This window comes from Saccoglossus kowalevskii, chromosome 3, assembly GCF_978046115.1.
Source record: "Saccoglossus kowalevskii chromosome 3, keSacKowa6.1, whole genome shotgun sequence".
Taxonomy (NCBI): domain Eukaryota; kingdom Metazoa; phylum Hemichordata; class Enteropneusta; family Harrimaniidae; genus Saccoglossus; species Saccoglossus kowalevskii.
In genome coordinates, this window is record NC_140643.1 from 14414978 (window position 1) to 14433479 (window position 18502).

Genomic DNA, 18502 nt, shown 5'->3' on the forward strand with positions numbered 1-18502 from the left:
TTGGCAAATCAGTGATAAAATCTACCAATAGTTGAATGTTTTTTTTTTGGACTTATTTCAGGAAACATTATTTTCTAACATCCCACCAACAAACCTGTATAAAGACACTGAATCACAGTCATTATTGGAAGATCTAATGTATCTACTATGTCCTGAATCATTAGAGGAGATTCCCAGTGATGCTGCCAAAAATAGACAATGGATGGAATGCTGTATAATGTCTTATAATGTTAAGATTAGACATGAAACTCGCAAGAAGTATCAGATGTTTGATACAACATTGGCCCTCAATGTTGGGTGTTGAAAGGCAGATAGTCATGATTTGTTCATTCTATCAACTTTCATTTTACACTGCCTGTCATTTGTACAGGATCTGATTAGGTCACTTTGTCTTTTTTAACAGTTTCTCCACTGCCCCTCATTTGCCTTAGCTGTCCACCAATAGGATATGACTAGGTCACTTTGTCTTTTTTAACAGTTTCTCCACTGCCCCTCATTTGCCTTAGCTGTCCACCAATAGGATATGATTAGGTCACTTTGTCTTTTTTAACAGTTTCTCCACTGCCCCTCATTTGCCTTAGCTGTCCACCAATAGGATATGATTAGGTCACTTTGTCTTTTTTAACAGTTTCTCCACTGCCACTCATTTGCCTTAGCTGTCCACCAATAGGATATGATTAGGTCACTTTGACCTTTTTAACGGTATCTACACACATCATGTATATTAGCCGTTCACAGTTTCTACACTGCCCTTTGTTTGACATGAGTAGATCACTGTGGCTTTTTAACAGTTTCCACACTCCCCTTGATTGTACTGTAGCCATCCGCAAATCAGCAAATCAGGACATATAATTAGGGCAGTGTGGCTCAATTTTTTAACAGTTTCTAGACACACCTTGATTTGTAATGGCCATCCACCAAACAGACTAGGTCACTGCATATTTTAAGTTTTTACACTGCCCTTCATTTGCATAAGATTTTTTTTCCAGGTTATGTTACCACTCAAAAAGTACATGTATACACTGAGAGTATTACATTTACTGACACACATGTACAGTATAATAACCAACGTTAGTCTAAATGATCATTTGCATGTACCATGCATCGATTGCATGCTCCTGTGTAGGGGAGTTGTCCCTTCTTGCATGTAGTGATGTGTATCTGCATGAGAATCTTAATAGATTCCTGAATTGGTGGCAGTGATGTGAGAATCCATCTTATATAAAAATTGGTGAAAGAAGATATGGATTGCCTTGGTAAATATATGGTAGGTGGAATTGCCTGCATTTCTGCCACATTATACAATTTAATAAACACATTTCTTTCTGTCATTGACCATATATGTCTTCAATTGTTTCAATTGCTTCAATGAGATGATGGTCTGTTTCAAGTATTTCCCATGCTGTATTCTTGCTGTGTCCTGCAAAGTAAGATACCGTATCACACAAGGTTATTCACATAAAACTTTACATACATGCTGACTGAATGACAAATTTCTTCCCACACTATTATGCATAGGAATGTATTTTGGAGATTTGTATGTACCTGTTTTCATCCAATTGAAAGATGAATGAATCTTATCATAAATTGAAACAATATTATCTGCAGTGGAGTCTATGCAGTGCAAAATTATTTTTGTATCTGTATTGAGTTTGAAGATTGTGAATATCAAAATCTATGTCTTAACTTGTTCTCAAATTGCCTGAAAGCAATAGTGTTTTGTCAGCTGGCGCATCTTATAGAAAGAGTCAGTTTATAGAAAACATGCCGGACCAGCTTTGTTTGATGGTATTGCAGAGCATTTGTTTGGAAGTGTGACAGATTAATCTTCAATTATTCGTCTGGTAAGATAAGAATAGTATCTGTCCCTATCAATTGATCTTGATACTGCTGATGTGATGATGTTAAACTAAATTTACAAATTTCATCACATAATTCACCAAATGTTTGTTCTTTGATGGTTTACATGAGTGACACTACCATGTCTTGACCATCTATCACTAAACATGACATCCTATTAATGGAAATTCCTGAGGGGCATACTAAAACACCTGGAGGGAATAGATTTATTTATTTATTTATTTATATGCTCACTCGTTTGCAAACACCTGATATCGCTTCTTGGTCTTACCTTTTCACCACCCTTGTTTCATCACAAATTCACAAAATAGTCCAATTCATAGTCTGCACTTTCTTTCAGAATATTGGGACAAAAATAGTCAAATCTTTTGAGTAAAAACTGAAAATATTGAAGAATATATGAACTAAAAGTAGCAAATTTTGGGCGGGAATGTCTGGTCGTGAAAAGGTTAACTTTGAGCTCAATGTATCATTCATATATCATTTGTACATTGTTGTGAATTATCCAAGACTGATTATTTCATTAACGTGTAGCACAATAATTTATGTACTACTGTACACATTGGACCATGTATGTGTGTAAAGTTACTTTCCCCCATGTATATTTTTATTGATATACATCAATTGTACATTGTTGAAATTTCTATACATCTTTGAATTAATAGATGGGTATGTAACTGTGCTTATTATTTTACCAGTCTTGAAACTACAAGTACATGCAATGTTAAGAGGAACTGAATCAGCTCATGTTGTCATGAAACTCCCACAGACCATCTCGTTATAGGTGATTTTCCGTACAACTGCGAGATCTTGCGAGATGCATGAAAGACGCGCGTCGAACGTCTGCCGCAAAAATCGAACGATTTGATTTTGAACTCGAATTTCTTTATTTCGTAGCGCACATCGACCGGCCGATCTTCGACAGAGGAATATTGCATTCGAATATCCTCACTTAATCGAAATTGCCCATCATCAAATGTGTACAGCACATTATTGACATGGAAATGTTCCCCAAAATACTTTCGCGTTTGTCGAATCTCATGCGATGTTTGACGCCACTACGACGCTATGACTTTTGTTTGTCCTGTTTTTACGTTCGATTTCACGCATAACGCGTGATTCTCGCAGTGAACGGAAAATGGTCTATTAATAAGCTCTGATAACAAGTAAGAGCCTGGTTACCCATGTACATCTTACAACATTGCCGATTTGAATCTGTCTTTGAATAAAGAAGTGTAACTGTTACAACTAGATCTTTATAAGCAACTTGATCATCAGAGTGTGCTTCATACGTTATACAAAACTGTCATATCCTGATCATGTTCCTCTAGATATAATGTGAATCGAAGTACTATACTCGTACACCACAAAGCTTCCAATGTAAGCTTGCACTTCATTTTCATATAATTTTCCCACCATTGCCTTCCCATTTCTACCCATACAAACCAGAGTCTTTGATATGTTGTGCTATGATATTAGGAAATGAATATGTGCTGATCTAAGGTGGGTGTAAACACGTGTGTGTATTGTGTTGCCACCTATTTAAGCTACATGTACAACAGAGTGCTTGGTCTACTGTAAATACACCATGTTTTTGCTGTGATGAGTTGGCAATATGTATATCACTGTACTATGGGCATAGATTATGTTACTGATTTTCGGTGCTCCTTCCCTCTACGATTTGGCCAAAAGTTTTGATCCAGTGACCTTATGTAGTGGAGATCAAAGACAAATATGTATTATAGTTATTTGTGGAATTTGCTCTAACTATATTGTTCTTTATTTATGAAAGTTGTTTTATGGTGTCCTTGTTAAAGCACTGAACCGAGCTTGATAAACAATTTGGTATTTGAATTGATCATGAAAAATGCTTAGAAACAATGGTTTTCCCACTTCTCCCAAAAATGATAAGAAGGCCAGACAATTCCACATGTAGTAAATCCGTTGAAGGGCAAACTCATTAGCTTTTCTAGACTGAACGTCCTGTACCAATGTTCTCTAGATAGAGTTTTAACACAAGGAATCCACTCACTTTTATCAAGTTTTATTTGAAAACGTAGGCACCCTTTGTAGTGGGCTGTTACTCTATAAAACGTATAGTTTCTATAGTTGGCCCAGTCTTACAGGTCAAAAGTTGGTTAGTTTGTCTGTAATGTATAACCTGCTAACTCCCAAATATGTATCACCCACAACACCTTCCCAACTATGTATCACCCACAACACCTTCTAAACTATGTATCACTCACAGCAGCTTCCCAACTATGTATCACCCACAGCAGCTTCCCAACTATGTATCACCCACAGCAGCTTCCCAACTATGTATCACCCACAGCAGCTTCCCAACTATGTATCACCCACAGCAGCTTCCCAACTAAGTATCACCCACAACACCTTCCCAACTATGTATCACCCACAACACCTACCCAACTATGTATCGCCCACAGCAGTTTCCCCTCCCAACTATGTATCACACACAACACCTTCCCAACTATGTATCACCCACAGCACCTTCCCAACTATGTATCACCCACAACACCTTCCCAACTATGTATCACCCACAACACCTACCCAACTATGTATCACCCACAGCAGCTTCCCAACTATGTTTTACCCACAGCAGTTTCCCCTCCCAACTGTGTATCACCCAAAACACCTTCCCAACTATGTATCACCCACAACACCTTCCAAACTATGTATCACCCACAACACCTTCCCAACTATGTATCACCCACAACACCACCCCAACTATGTATCACCCACAGCACCACCCCAACTATGTATCATCCACAGCAGCTTCCCAATTATGTATCACCCATAGCAGTTTCCCCTCCCAACTATGTATCACCCACAACACCTTCCCAACTATGTATCACCCACAACACCTTCCCAACTATGTATCACCCACAACACCTTCCCAACTATGTATCGCCCACAGCAGTTTCCCCTCCCAACTATGTATCACACACAACACCTTCCCAACTATGTATCACCCACAACACCTTCCCAACTATGTATCACCCACAGCAGTTTCCCCTCCCAACTATGTATCACCCACAGCACCTTCCAAACTATGTATCACCCACAACACCTTCCCAACTATGTATCACCCACAACACCTACCCAACTATGTATCACCCACAGCAGCTTCCCAACTATGTATCACCCACAATACCTTCCCAACTATGTATCACCCACAACACCTTCCCAACTATGTATCACCCACAACACCTACCCAACTATGTATCACCCACAGCAGCTTCCCAACTATGTTTTACCCACAGCAGTTTCCCCTCCCAACTGTGTATCACCCAAAACACCTTCCCAACTATGTATCACCCACAACACCTTCCAAACTATGTATCACCCACAACACCTTCCCAACTATGTATCACCCACAACACCACCCCAACTATGTATCACCCACAGCACCACCCCAACTATGTATCATCCACAGCAGCTTCCCAATTATGTATCACCCATAGCAGTTTCCCCTCCCAACTATGTATCACCCACAACACCTTCCCAACTATGTATCACCCACAACACCTTCCCAACTATGTATCACCCACAACACCTTCCCAACTATGTATCGCCCACAGCAGTTTCCCCTCCCAACTATGTATCACACACAACACCTTCCCAACTATGTATCACCCACAACACCTTCCCAACTATGTATCACCCACAGCAGTTTCCCCTCCCAACTATGTATCACCCACAGCACCTTCCAAACTATGTATCACCCACAACACCTTCCCAACTATGTATCACCCACAACACCTACCCAACTATGTATCACCCACAGCAGCTTCCCAACTATGTATCACCCACAATACCTTCCCAACTATGTATCACCCACAACACCTTCCCAACTATGTATCACCCACAACACCTACCCAACTATGTATCACCCACAGCAGTTTCCCCCCCAACTCTGTATCACCCACAACACCTTCCCAACTATGTATCACCCACAGCAGTTTCCCCTCCCAACTGTGTATCACCCACAACACCTTCCAAACTATGTATCACCCACAACACCTTCCCAACTATGTATCACCCACAACACCTTCCCAACTATGTATCACCCACAGCAGTTTCCCCTCCCAACTATGTATCACCCACAACATCTCCTCAACAATGATTCATCCTTCCAATGTATGGAGAGATTATTGATACACATCTTTAATCAACACAATCTTTCTATCCATTTGTGTTAAAACTCTCTTTTAAGTTGTATTCTTCTCAATAAGGCCCAAGTGATCGTGTGCATTGATGCACCTGGCAATAAAGGGAATACTGCAAGATTATTCTATGTAGTACTGCACAACACGTACAACTTGAATACGAGGGATAGCTGTTTTATCTTATTTATTTTTTTCATTTGTAGTACATAAAACACATACCAGAAGGAAAGCTACTTGAATGATCACTGCACAATTAATGAACGTATATCCTTGAATATATGCATATTAATTCTCTCCCTTTCTCAGATCTCTACCATTAACGCACAGCGAACTTAGCCAGCTATTCGTCGTAAATCTGATTGGATGACTGAAAATGCTATCAATATAAACATGTATCAATCATCTGGAGATCACGTGTGGTATTTAAACTGTTCAATGAATGGAGCAGTGGTTTCAGTAAGGTCGGCCCACAGTTTGTGACATTTGAATATATTTGCATGGCTAATAAGATGAATCATCCATCTATGCTATGCGTTACTGTAAAGATCTACCAGGTTTTGGGAAGCCATATATTTGAGGCTGATTAGCGTATAGAGATTCTTTGAATTCGTTGGTTCAAATGACTAATTATCATAATCAAAATGTTCTTCGATACAATGAATGCATGTATGTATATATTAAACAAAACATGAAGAAACTTCCTCAAAACAAATCCACTCGGTCACAGTGATCAATTTCCACCTAAATCACAATCACTAGATTTGTGTGTTAATTCATGGGGCACCCGCGATGGGAAGCTTACACTGCCACACTGGCAAGTGCCATCTTTTACATGTCCATTTTTCGTAATAACCCATATTTTCTTTTTCTCCGCCCATTCTGGTATCCATTATACATTTTCATTAACCATATTTAAATCTTCCATTGAGTACCCGTCCATGTCACCATCTATGTAGATATATACAAATAATTGACTACATTTTAGTTACCTGATCTATAAACGTGTGTATGACACGTAATAAACAGAGCAAGCCATCATTGTATGTTTTAATAATGACGCAATACAATAAAATCATTGAGTTGGCTTTGTCTTGTGAGCATTACATGTATGTGATATATTATCGTCTGAATATACAGGAAATTATTTTGATTGTTCTTGGGTGATTGTTTGCTAATTTACAAGAACAAACAAGCAACTTCAGCCTAAAACGATTGCTAACTTGCAAATCATGGGAAATATGTATGAATTGTGACAACATTTTAATAAACGTTAAATCGGGGTAGTCGTAACCTGCGCTTACGACAGGCACCTGCCCAATATCCTTTGCGTGTATTGCGTGCTTTATTGTCGCCTCACCCATGCAACGACACCTACGTAAACATTTGTCGTAATTCCTATATATTCAGACTATCAATCGCAAGACGGCAAATAAAGCTGATTTTTACTATTATATAGGAGAAACTCACCGCGAGAGATGTCATTATTGTGAATATTCTGCCTGCTCGAGGTCGACGTTTGCTTTTCATTGGAACGTGGAATGATTCTGATGTCACATGACTGTGGTTTGCTCTTTTTACAAAGTACGCAGCACACGATGGCAATGGCAATGACGAGAACCAATAGTATCAGGGTAGCAATTCCTGTCCCAACCCTGTGAACGGATATAGACAACCGACTTTCGTCACAAACATGTTACATATTTTGTCAGCACTGTCAACGTTTGTTGGACTATTATCGCGAAACTATGACAAATCCACGAAACATAGCCTAGTAAATGGGCCTGGAGGGATATGAACAGGCCGTATGTACGGGTAAGTCTGTGCATATAAAACAACACACGAGTGACATTCTACCTTAAAGGACAGATTACACAGTATGGAAGAGTTTTGCGCACAATTTAATTGAGTGAAAACAAATGAACAAAAAATTATTCATAATTTTTTCAAGATTTACTCACCAAAACCACCATGCATCCCAAAGATAACAACACTCCCCTTCACAGCATATCGCGTAATAGTCACATCTGAAAATAAAAAAAGGGTCGTTGAGCCGAAATATGAAGATCTGGGTAAAAAAATCCTATTTATTGCAATTAAAGTAGGCTATCATTTGAGAAATCGACAGTGAATACATTGATGTTTACGATGAAATAACACATTCTGGAGAAGGTAACATATTTACAGCATTTAATTTTAGTGGATTCGATGATGCAGTGACATTCAGTAGGTTTAAAATTCACTGCTTGTGAAAGAAACAATACATTATATTCGAAATAAACGGAAATAACATCCAGCGTATAACTAAGGCATATAGAAAATGTGTTTACTTTAGACGAGCAAAAAAGCGTGAGCCAAATTTCAAATTATTTCCATTGTCTTATTTACTCTTCTCGGACGAATATTTTCCATGATATCTGGTTTGTGTGACAACGCGGCCGAGTTTATTGACCGTGGGCGAATACTCCTTGTGTCACTTTAATTTAAAATTCAATTTCTGTAGTCCCTTACTGTTCACTGCCTGTGCGTTGTTCAAAGTTCATAACTTAATATCAACTTTTCGGGGGGCAACTTTGGCTGGTCAGTATTTCTAAAATATTCTGTCGACTCTGATAAAAACATTTCGTATTATTCGCAATTGATTACTACGCATTATACTATAAAATGTAGCAACGACCATACATTGTAATTACATACTTAAAAACGCACACATTTGAAAATAAAATACTTACTTGTAAATTGATTCGTCATATTCATTGGTACTTTCATTGAAGTCATATTTTACGCATATCTTTTCACTTAGTACCTGAATACAAATAATGTACGAGTTTTGTTACTACAGAGAACTAATATAGCGGACACGTCGATATAACATCTCAGTGTGCCAAACGGAAGAAAATAACTAGCATATTGATCACATTACAATTGTAAATTCTAGACTTAAGGTATCTTACCTTTCTAACTAGAAGAATATTTATCAAAACCCAGCTGACAAGACCTTGACTCCGCGTTCCAGTCATGTTGAAGTGTAATGACGGTATAATCGAAACTCTAAGCTGTCGTCACAGAATATACCTACTCGAATTGTGACGTCATGAATTTAACCACCGCACCCAACGTTGCTCTCTTTCAGTTGTGTAACTATGTCAACTCTTTTAATATATAGAGTGATATACATTTAAACTATCGCCAATCAAACTCGTTGCTTTATACGGAATAATGTAAATGTGTGATCTCACCAATCAAATGTGTCGTTACATATTGATATCTACAGATAGGTAACATTTAAAGTTGCACGCCAAGAAGGTGCCCTTAATTTTATTGGTGTGTCTGGGTGATCATGTGGAATATATGCATACATTGTGGCGTTCAATAATTCCGAAATTGCAAATTATTGTGAATTCACGCAAGCATCGCACAGTGATAAGCAATTTAAATACGAACAACAATTCACACAAGATGCATACACTGACCACGCCGCTCAGTAATCGAGTGGTCGCGCTGACAATTAGGAATTTTCTTCCAACAATTCACGCCATATTCTGTAGTTCGTAACATTGAATATGCCAGAAAATAGTTAAAAGAAAACAAATAAGTGTAACAGACCCAGAGAGAAACATATAATACCAGCGCGTGTTGAACATTGAGGGGTATTTTCATAAGCTGTAGTAAATTGTTTTTATTTTCGTAATTTCCAATGTTGATTCTTAAACAAATTATCAAGTATATGCCAACTGCTAATAAAATACTCTTGAAAAGTGTTCTATGTTCTTCATTTATTTAGTTTCATGCCGTTTTCGAGATGGCGGTCCCCATATAGTAAATATCGCATTTTTCTTAGTATCGCCACAGGTGGTATCACTTGTGCACCAGCTGACTGTGAGTATTAGCTAGAGGTGATCACAATGGTCTAAGTACCCATGAAACATCATTAGTTATCTTGAACTTGACTCTTTTTATGTTGAATTTAGAAAACTGTGTACATATGACTCATTGAGGAATGCCGTATTCGTACTACGCTAGTCAATCGATGCTGAATATTTCTTGTATAATTGACCTTATTCATTGAAACTTGTTTGAAAACAATGACGCTCTATGGCCATCTGACGCATGCGCAGGTGACGACTCCTCCGCTTTTAATATCACATTTGTGATTGGTCAACAATGTGCATCGGCTGTAAAACGAAACATATTGTAATTGAATAATTGTAATCAGCCGCCATATTTATAAAGCAAATAACATCTCCATAACGCCCTGTAATTACCTTTTAACCCTCTAAACGTGTGAGTGTGTGATCATGGACAATTAATACGTAAAGTGCAGCCCAAATGGGTTCATTTTTCCCAAAAAAACTGAAAGAAGTATGGTTTTTAGGGGCATTTGTTTTAGAAATAAATCACGAATATTCTGTGTTGGAAAGAACACCATTTTTCATCAACAACTGTATTTTCGCAATAAATAAAAGGCGTTTTCGGTTAATTTTCAGAACAAAATTTGTCTATAACAGGATCGATGTTTTGAGTACAATGGTTTTCGTTTTTCAAATCAACCCGTCACTAGTAATTTAGACATGTTTCCGTATGATCACTTCTTGTTTCTGGAATGCTGAAGATGTTGAGGAATTTAGCTATTCAGGGCCGTAGCTAGCTTTTTTTTCACTAGGGGGCAGCAAATGTATTTTTTAAATTGCGTATAAATGTATAAAGGCGTAGAGCTGTGCAGTTGCACCATAAATAAATGGCTATGGGGGGGGTGTATCTATCTATTTTTAGTCCCCGAAAACGGAGACTATTAATTTGGGTTCGTTCGTCCGGACACGCATTGACGGATTTCATTCAAACTTTACATGAAGACAATACATAATGTCTTACATATGCGCGTTAAGTTACTTTATGATCGGAGCAAAAAATTGGCCGACTGGCGGTCATTTTGGATGTAAAATTTGCTGGGCCGATTTGTATCAAAGTTGATATGATGATCATACATATTGGGTTATAGTTGCATGTCATAGCTTTTATGTGATTTAAACTAATATGGCTGACTGAGTGGCCATTTTGTTTTTCATGCCTACTGTCCCCATGAATGCAATGAACATTTCTGTTTAAATTTTGTACAAAGACAGTATACCAATAGATACATCATGATCAACACAAACATTATTGATGTGATTTGATTCAATATGACTGCCCAATGTCCAATTCTCATGTAAAAGCACTAAATCATATTTTTTTTTACAAATCCGTCCCCTATTAATGGTTTCAATCTAATCTCAATGACTTCGTCAGCATCAAATTGATATGTCAGATCACACAATTTTGGACAGGGACTGTGTCATTAATAATGATTTGTTAACAATAAAATCATCTTGATATATTTTATGAATATTTACAAAACAAGGGATATTACAGTATGAACTTTAATACCTGAAACACTTTTGTTCTATCTTCATATATAAGCAACTGTTTTACATTAATGTGCAGGACTGATTAATACAATTGATAGTTGTACAATACGTTTCTTTGGAGCTGACATGGCTGACGTGTCAATATGAAATACTTGAAGGTAACGTTTGACCCGCTGTGCTGGGTGCACGCGTCTTACCTGTACGCGTCAAAGTGCCAACGCACACAGTAATACATATAAACAAAGTACACGCAGCTGGCTTACCGTGTTTTATTTCAAGTCGTGTACAAACTAAATACGTGGTTGCTCGAATTTTTTTTATTTAAAGGTTAAAAAAAAACTCCCAAACTCAGGGGGCAGCTACCCCCCTGCCCCCCGCTAGCTACGGCCTTGCTATTAAATGGAGACATGTCCTCAATTTCGGAGTTGCGCAAAATAAATAATATGGCCATAACTGAGAAAAAGCTTAAGCGTGGTAATCGCCTCCCATCTGAAGATTAACAATATGATGACTCTTTGTCTGTCCAAATGAATGGTACTCCTGTTCTATTGAGTTTGTCCAGCTATAAACTGGAATAACTATATAGATATTCTTTGCAAAATAAGTAGATATTTCACGTTCATTGCGTCTCGTTTTTTTCGTTCATGCATCTAGAGACAATTACACCGTGATTATAAACTACGAAAAGCCAAAGAGGGCTATTTTTTAGGTTAATATGTACACGCCTTCAGGCATTGTGTTTACGTGTTTAGATTGCCCATCGTTCAACTATCACAGTAATCATTTAATCGCAGTCTGGCTATGAGAATTCCTTTATTTTTGTGTAAATTAGAAAATTATCATGAATGAATGGATAAATAAATAAATAAATAAATAAATAAATAAATAAATAAATAATAAATAAATAAATAAATAAATAAACAATGAAATTAATAAATAAATTAATACATAAATTAATACATAAATAAATTATTTCAAACATAGATTTATGTTTTAACTGACTACCCTATAATCACAAATACACGCCCTGGCCATTAGTTGTTGGTACATATCCCACGCTGAGCGATTTAAGCAAAAACTAAAAATGAAATAATTTTCCAAAGAATATATACAGTATATATATATGGTTTCGTCACTATTAATTTTTTTTGCGTTCTTTTGTTTTGATTTTCAGCTTCATACAACTTTCTTCACTTCTGGATGGTATCAAGTCCCCTGTCAAAATAGAACAAATTAACGGTATATTTTATACTGCCAAAAATAGAATTCTGACAGCGTTCATTGACTATTGTTTGGCCCTCGGACTATTATGTGAAATATTTGATGATCTTGATTAGCACAGATTGCGTAGAACAAAATTAGGACAAGGATCTTACTTTGTTCTGAATTACTGCAGCCCACAAGAATTCGTAACAGAACACAATTTTTGTAAATTCAAGCGTTTTTGAATTTGAACGTTTGATATATTTCCAGAGGTACACCAGACTATCAAATAATCAAAAATCACATAATAATACATAAGAACCCAACACATCTATACGAATGCAACTTCAAAGTGCCTGTACACTACTGAGAAAGAAAAAGGTAATATAATATAAAGATATGAATACATACGACGCAGGTTAATCCCCGTTTCGCGCTATCAGCGAACGGAGGCTAATAATATATCCTTCAAAAAGTCACGCCCCCAAGACAAAACGATAGCGATCGATGTAAGCAATGCGGTTCGAATAGCCAACTATTTGCTGATGTATTCATTGTTATTTAAAATAGACTAAATCAAACAAAACATTATTTTAGTGACGATCAAGCGCAGATCAAGACACTACCGTTGCTGCTCGCTGTCGTCCACAACCGTTTAAAGTTTCATGGATATCGACAATACAAGATCACCCGAACAATAAAATGCATACATAAACTTACCAAGATGGAAGATGCGCTGAGGAGTTGTACTTCTCTTATACAACTGCCGATGTTCCAACTGTTACTGGTTGCACTTGTGTTTTAATAACCTTCAATCCACACACCAAACAACAAAGCACGGCTATGATAAAAGCAAATACTAGTAGAATAATTGTAAACGACCTGGTTAAAATACAAAAAAAAGGATAACAAATCCAGAATAAATAATATTTAAAAGAAATATATATATTAATTATGCAATGAGCATGCCAATTTACTATGGGATAAAATCAGTGCCAAAAATATTTGTATTTGTTTCACTTGAGTTTTTTTTTTTACCCTGTATATTATCAGTTGAAATGTTTATGTTGTCTATACCAAGACAATGCCAATCTAATGCAAAGACAATATAAAAATGTCTATAAATTCAAATGGCGGACAAATAGGCCACTTTGAGATTAAAGGCTGTCGCTTGAAAGTCAGAGAAATTAAATAAGAAGGAGCAACCTTGAGGTCAAAGAGGACCACCTGTATGTTAACTGGTCCACATAAAATCTACTGCGAGTGTAGAAATCTTGATGCAGCGACCGATCATCAAAGGGTGCTAGTAGCAGGTCTATACAATAAAGTTAGCAACCTAATATTCAAAATTTGTCACTCAGAGGTCAAGAACAGTTTTCCATGGGCAAAAGAGGGCATACTAATCAAACAGATAATCTAGAAATCAAAAGGGCACCAAGAAGTTAGAAAGAATTACCTAGAGAAAAAAGGGACCACCTAGAGATCAAATGATCAGCTGGAGATCAAAAGCAGCTACCTTAAGGTAGAGATGCAGGTTCGTAGGCACTTGGGAGTGAATTTTTTTTTGGGCTTTTTATTATCCAAACATTCTTGGCTATAGACTGTTAACATTTTGTAGAATTGTGAATAGTGGAACATACTCAAAAAACGATTTAAAAATATAGATAACAGGTGCAAACATTCTCTCTTTTGAATGCTTAGCAAGATTTAGCAAGGCTGTACATAAATAATAAAAAGAACCATGGTGAAAAAAGAAATGACGGGATCTCCATATTATTCACTATATTTAACTTTTAACAAAACAATAATACATTTAAATTTTGAACTGTTACAGCCATTTTAATTATTAGCATTAACAAACTTCTTACTGAGTGAATTGTTATGCAAATTAGCAATTATCTCAGCTTCTTTTTAGTGCACATCCATAACTATAAATAAATAGCTCCTAGACGCTTTGACCTTTTGTTTTGAAATTTTCACAAATGATTGACAATGTGTCTATCTTCAAAACGCCGTCGGGGCATTGTTTTTGGTTGAACAGTGTTACAACAATCGTACTAGCCTGGGTGTTAATATATGCATAAACTTGAAGTAGTGAAATTTGGGCTGCTGCCCTGCAAAATTGACAGCTGGACAGTTTTCAAGACGGCACTTTCTTCATAGTAAACAGATGTACCCATAAACCAATTTTGACAGGAAACAGAAGCATGGTTTATGAGCTAATTTTTTTAAAATCACTTTTGAACAAAAAAGCACATTTTGTGCATATTTCAAACTACAGTGACCATAAAAAAATACTAACAAAATTAAAATACCTGTCAGGTAAACTGCATCTCTACCTTAAGGTCAAAGGCACCACTTAGAGTAAAAAGATGATGTATGCAGAACAAAAAGAACTGAATAAGAACTGAATGGGATGCCAAAAATTAACCGGAGGCATCTAGAGGTCAAAGAAAGCTACCCTTCTTTTTTCCCTGTCCACCGTTTCTATGGTATGTCTTCTACCAGCCCATCTACTTTTCCCAGTCCCCCGTTTCTTTTCCAAATCTCATCACCTTCCACCCTACGTCACATTCTTCCTCCTCACATTTCCTTTCCATTTCTTCACTTTGCATCTCATTCCCTTCGCAATCTTTTCGTGCATTTTCTCTCATCTCTTGCACATTTCCTACCCATCTCCCTCTTTCCACTCCAACACTACCACATTATTCTACCCACGTACATTTCCCCACTAACCTGCGCTGTTACCCTATTACTTAATCAAATTCTACCCATCTGCATATCTATCTCTAGCTATTCACTACCCACCTGCTTGTAGAATTACTGGACCACATACCTTAATCACAAAGTTTGCATTGTTATCTGTATTGGTTTTGCATATTTAAATTCATAATTTCTTACAAAATAAAGTATGTTACATTTTAAACAGATTTATTTCCAAAATGGAAATGGAAAATCATGGCGTTCAAAGGGTTAAATGCTTATTCACTCACCAAAACCACCACATGTCCCAAACACTACAGCACGTTTCATTGCAACAAAATTCACCCGCACTACACCTGGAATTAATAAGAACGACATCAAGAATACGATGTTACAGCTACATAGTACGTTTGTTGTTTATTGTCAGGGCTTTGCTTGGCTCCGTAAACTGTACTAGGGAATTTGAAATTATTGCACACACAAGCTGAATGAACATCAATATTGAATATGACTCCTGTAACAGTCCTAGCAGACAATATGATAACTAATAGAACACATTTTGAACATTCTATAGGTCCTCGCTATTTGACGCCATATGTTTTCATTTTTGTCGACCAGTTGAACATGTGAATGTGTGATAACACACATTGCTCACTGATCAATATAGATCGCGATCTGCTGCGATAACATTGCCCAAATACTGTTTTATCAACATTTCAACAACAAGGACACATACATGAACATTCAATAACAGAAGCAACGTCTTTATTTCATCTATGAATCTGAACGACCGTTTATTGCCGACCATTCACTGCGCATATTTTCCCTCCCAGAACAACTATCTCCTGTCATCTGCGTACTGTGTCATGAAACTGTCATACCCTTACCCAAGATCCAATGAGTTAGACGTATATGTTAAAAAACGCACCAGAATATCGGCCATGTAATTTAAAATGTACGGTAACATATGTTAAATAATAGTAAATGAAAAAAAATATTTACAATCATACACTCTTGCTATAACTGCCAAACAATAGAAATAATGGTAGCCAACAATAACTAGAAATGTTGTGAATTTTCAAAAGGTTTGAATACACATACATTAAGCTTACTTACTCAAAGTAGCCTGCAGTTGGTTTATCATACCAGCCATACTCGACACACACCTTAGTTTTACCAAACACCTGGAAACGTACGAAGGCAATTTAGACACCGGACATGAAATAGTTCAAACATATCTAAATAATAATTCTATTGTGAATTCCAATGTTTTTTACACTTTCTGTTTATACGTATTGGGTTATAATCACTGGCACTTAATCACTGGCAACGCGTATACCTACGATGTTTACACGAAATTCAAACGACTGTGCCCTTAAACTTTTATAACCTGGAGGTAAAATATTGTTACTGGACGGGAGCTCACCTTTTCAATTAATATGATAAGCACATAAATCCAGTTCATACTATTCCGAATTCGCGTTGTAGACATGTTGACTTTAATAAGCTCCTATGAGTTCAGGTATTATCAGCAAAATCAGGTATGACGTTATAACTGAAACAACACTTGTTTTATTGCCCACCAGTCAATATGGCAACTCGAGACACGCCCACTAAATCCTTGTACCTATAAAAAAAGAAAGTACTCGAATCCGTTACAAAGAAATTCTAATGGGGTTGCTTGTCTTTAATGCCCTAAATTAAAAGGTATATACAACCCTTGCCAATATAGGTTTTCTGGTATTTTCTTATTATTTGGGCTACAAACAAAATAATTTCATTTTTGTGTAAAAAAAGATATTTTGTATTTTTAAATACATGTATATGTTTCACCAAAACATCTTTCCCATTAATAGTTGCGAGATGTATGTGAATCAAACCAGGATATATGAATATGATAGTAATAAAAGTGTTGAAAGGTATTTCGTTTAATATCAGGCAACAATAGGTATTTATATAGCATGATATAATACTATTCACAAACTTTATTGATGTTTTCCTGAGTAATTCCACTCTTCCTCTATCCCAACGTGAACACAATAAGAGTGATGTCAAAAACACGAAATACGCTTGAAATCAATTAATATTTAATTAATGACAACCAAAACACACTAAAAATACTGTATCACTAAAACACAATCAACATTTTAGCCTGAACAACATTGGGTTCATTTAATTTGTATTTCCACAGAGACAGACAATCACCGGTGTGGTAAACACGTATTTATTTTGAGTTTAATTTTTAGACCCATTTACACACTCATACAATTAAATATAGATTTTCAACCACCGCACACAACACATATGCTAGAGAAATTTAACTACATAACACGATTTGCAAACATATTGTGCGTGCAATATTTTCGACTGAGCCGACGAAAGGAAAGCATTGTAAATGTCAATTGATATTTAATATTCAACAATGAGTTATACATATGTGCTCACAATTCCGCTTGTAAGTTATACCCCCATTGCACATATGCTATTGTATAATAGAAAACACCTGAACGTGTAAATATACACATACATTATACATTAGACCTAACATAGTTCAATATTCATCGATTGTTTTTACCTTACCGGGACAGGTACAACGATATTAGAAAATCACTTGGCGGGTTTTGTTATTGTTTGAACAAATCCAGTAATTTTAATAAATAACTACTAGAACTCAGATGACAAAACCTAGGTGTGTTGATCTTTGCACTCTTCCGCTCATTAGGAATATGTTGTTTTTTACGAAATAAATTATGGAAAACTTAATAGCGTTATGTTTGGATTAAAACGAGTTAAATCAAACAATTCTATATAATGCAACACAGTAGAAATAGAAGCGTACAACCTGTGACTTAACGTAACAGATATCATTTACATCCAGCAAGCGGGAGAATGGGATCTGATGAGAGAAATCCCGTGGATAATTACATCACAAAATTATTAAATTCCATGAATCAACTCGTTTGGGGACAAGCGAGCTTCTACATATGAAAAATAATGCATAAGGAAAGTAAAATATTCAATAGAGAAGAAGTTAAAACGTGCAATTTAGTATATGACAAATGGGTGACAAAAGGTGATCACTGTACCCTCACATACGGCTTCTAAAATCTAAATAGAAGTGGAGTCATCAGTTACTCTTAATTCATA

General features: G+C 36.5%; 2 protein-coding genes across 2 annotated transcripts in view; one reads left to right on the plus strand and one right to left on the minus strand.

The window, feature by feature from the left end:
• The window catches only part of LOC102808082 (protection of telomeres protein 1-like), a 58037-nt gene extending 54911 nt beyond the window's left edge, over positions 1-3126 (plus strand). Inside the window, exon 16 of the mRNA XM_085497309.1 lies at positions 62-3126. Within this exon, the coding sequence (XP_085353435.1) occupies positions 62-304 (243 nt within the window). The 3' untranslated portion in view covers positions 305-3126. The remainder of the gene's footprint in view (positions 1-61) is intronic.
• Positions 3127-12418: 9292 nt separating this feature from the next.
• On the minus strand, positions 12419-16904 carry LOC144343151 (uncharacterized). The gene is made up of 5 exons (XM_085497568.1): positions 16782-16904; positions 16472-16539; positions 15646-15711; positions 13373-13534; positions 12419-12664 (listed from the first exon to the last, which is right to left on the minus strand). The coding sequence occupies exons 1-4, from the start codon at positions 16845-16847 to the stop codon at positions 13408-13410; spliced, it is 327 nt and encodes a 108-aa protein (XP_085353694.1). The 5' UTR covers positions 16848-16904; the 3' UTR covers positions 12419-12664; positions 13373-13407.
• Between the last annotated feature and the right edge of the window lie 1598 nt (positions 16905-18502).

Excerpts from the sequence above, each read along its gene's own strand:
- LOC144343151 (XM_085497568.1), bottom strand. The coding sequence starts at position 16,847 with ATGTCTACAACGCGAATTCGGAATAGTATGAACTGGATTTATGTGCTT. Across the intron at positions 15,712-16,471 it reads CCAACTGCAGGCTACTTTGA|GTGTAGTGCGGGTGAATTTT; the intron begins GTAAGTAAGCTT and ends TATTAATTCCAG. Across the intron at positions 13,535-15,645 it reads TGGGACATGTGGTGGTTTTG|GTCGTTTACAATTATTCTAC; the intron begins GTGAGTGAATAA and ends TATTTTAACCAG.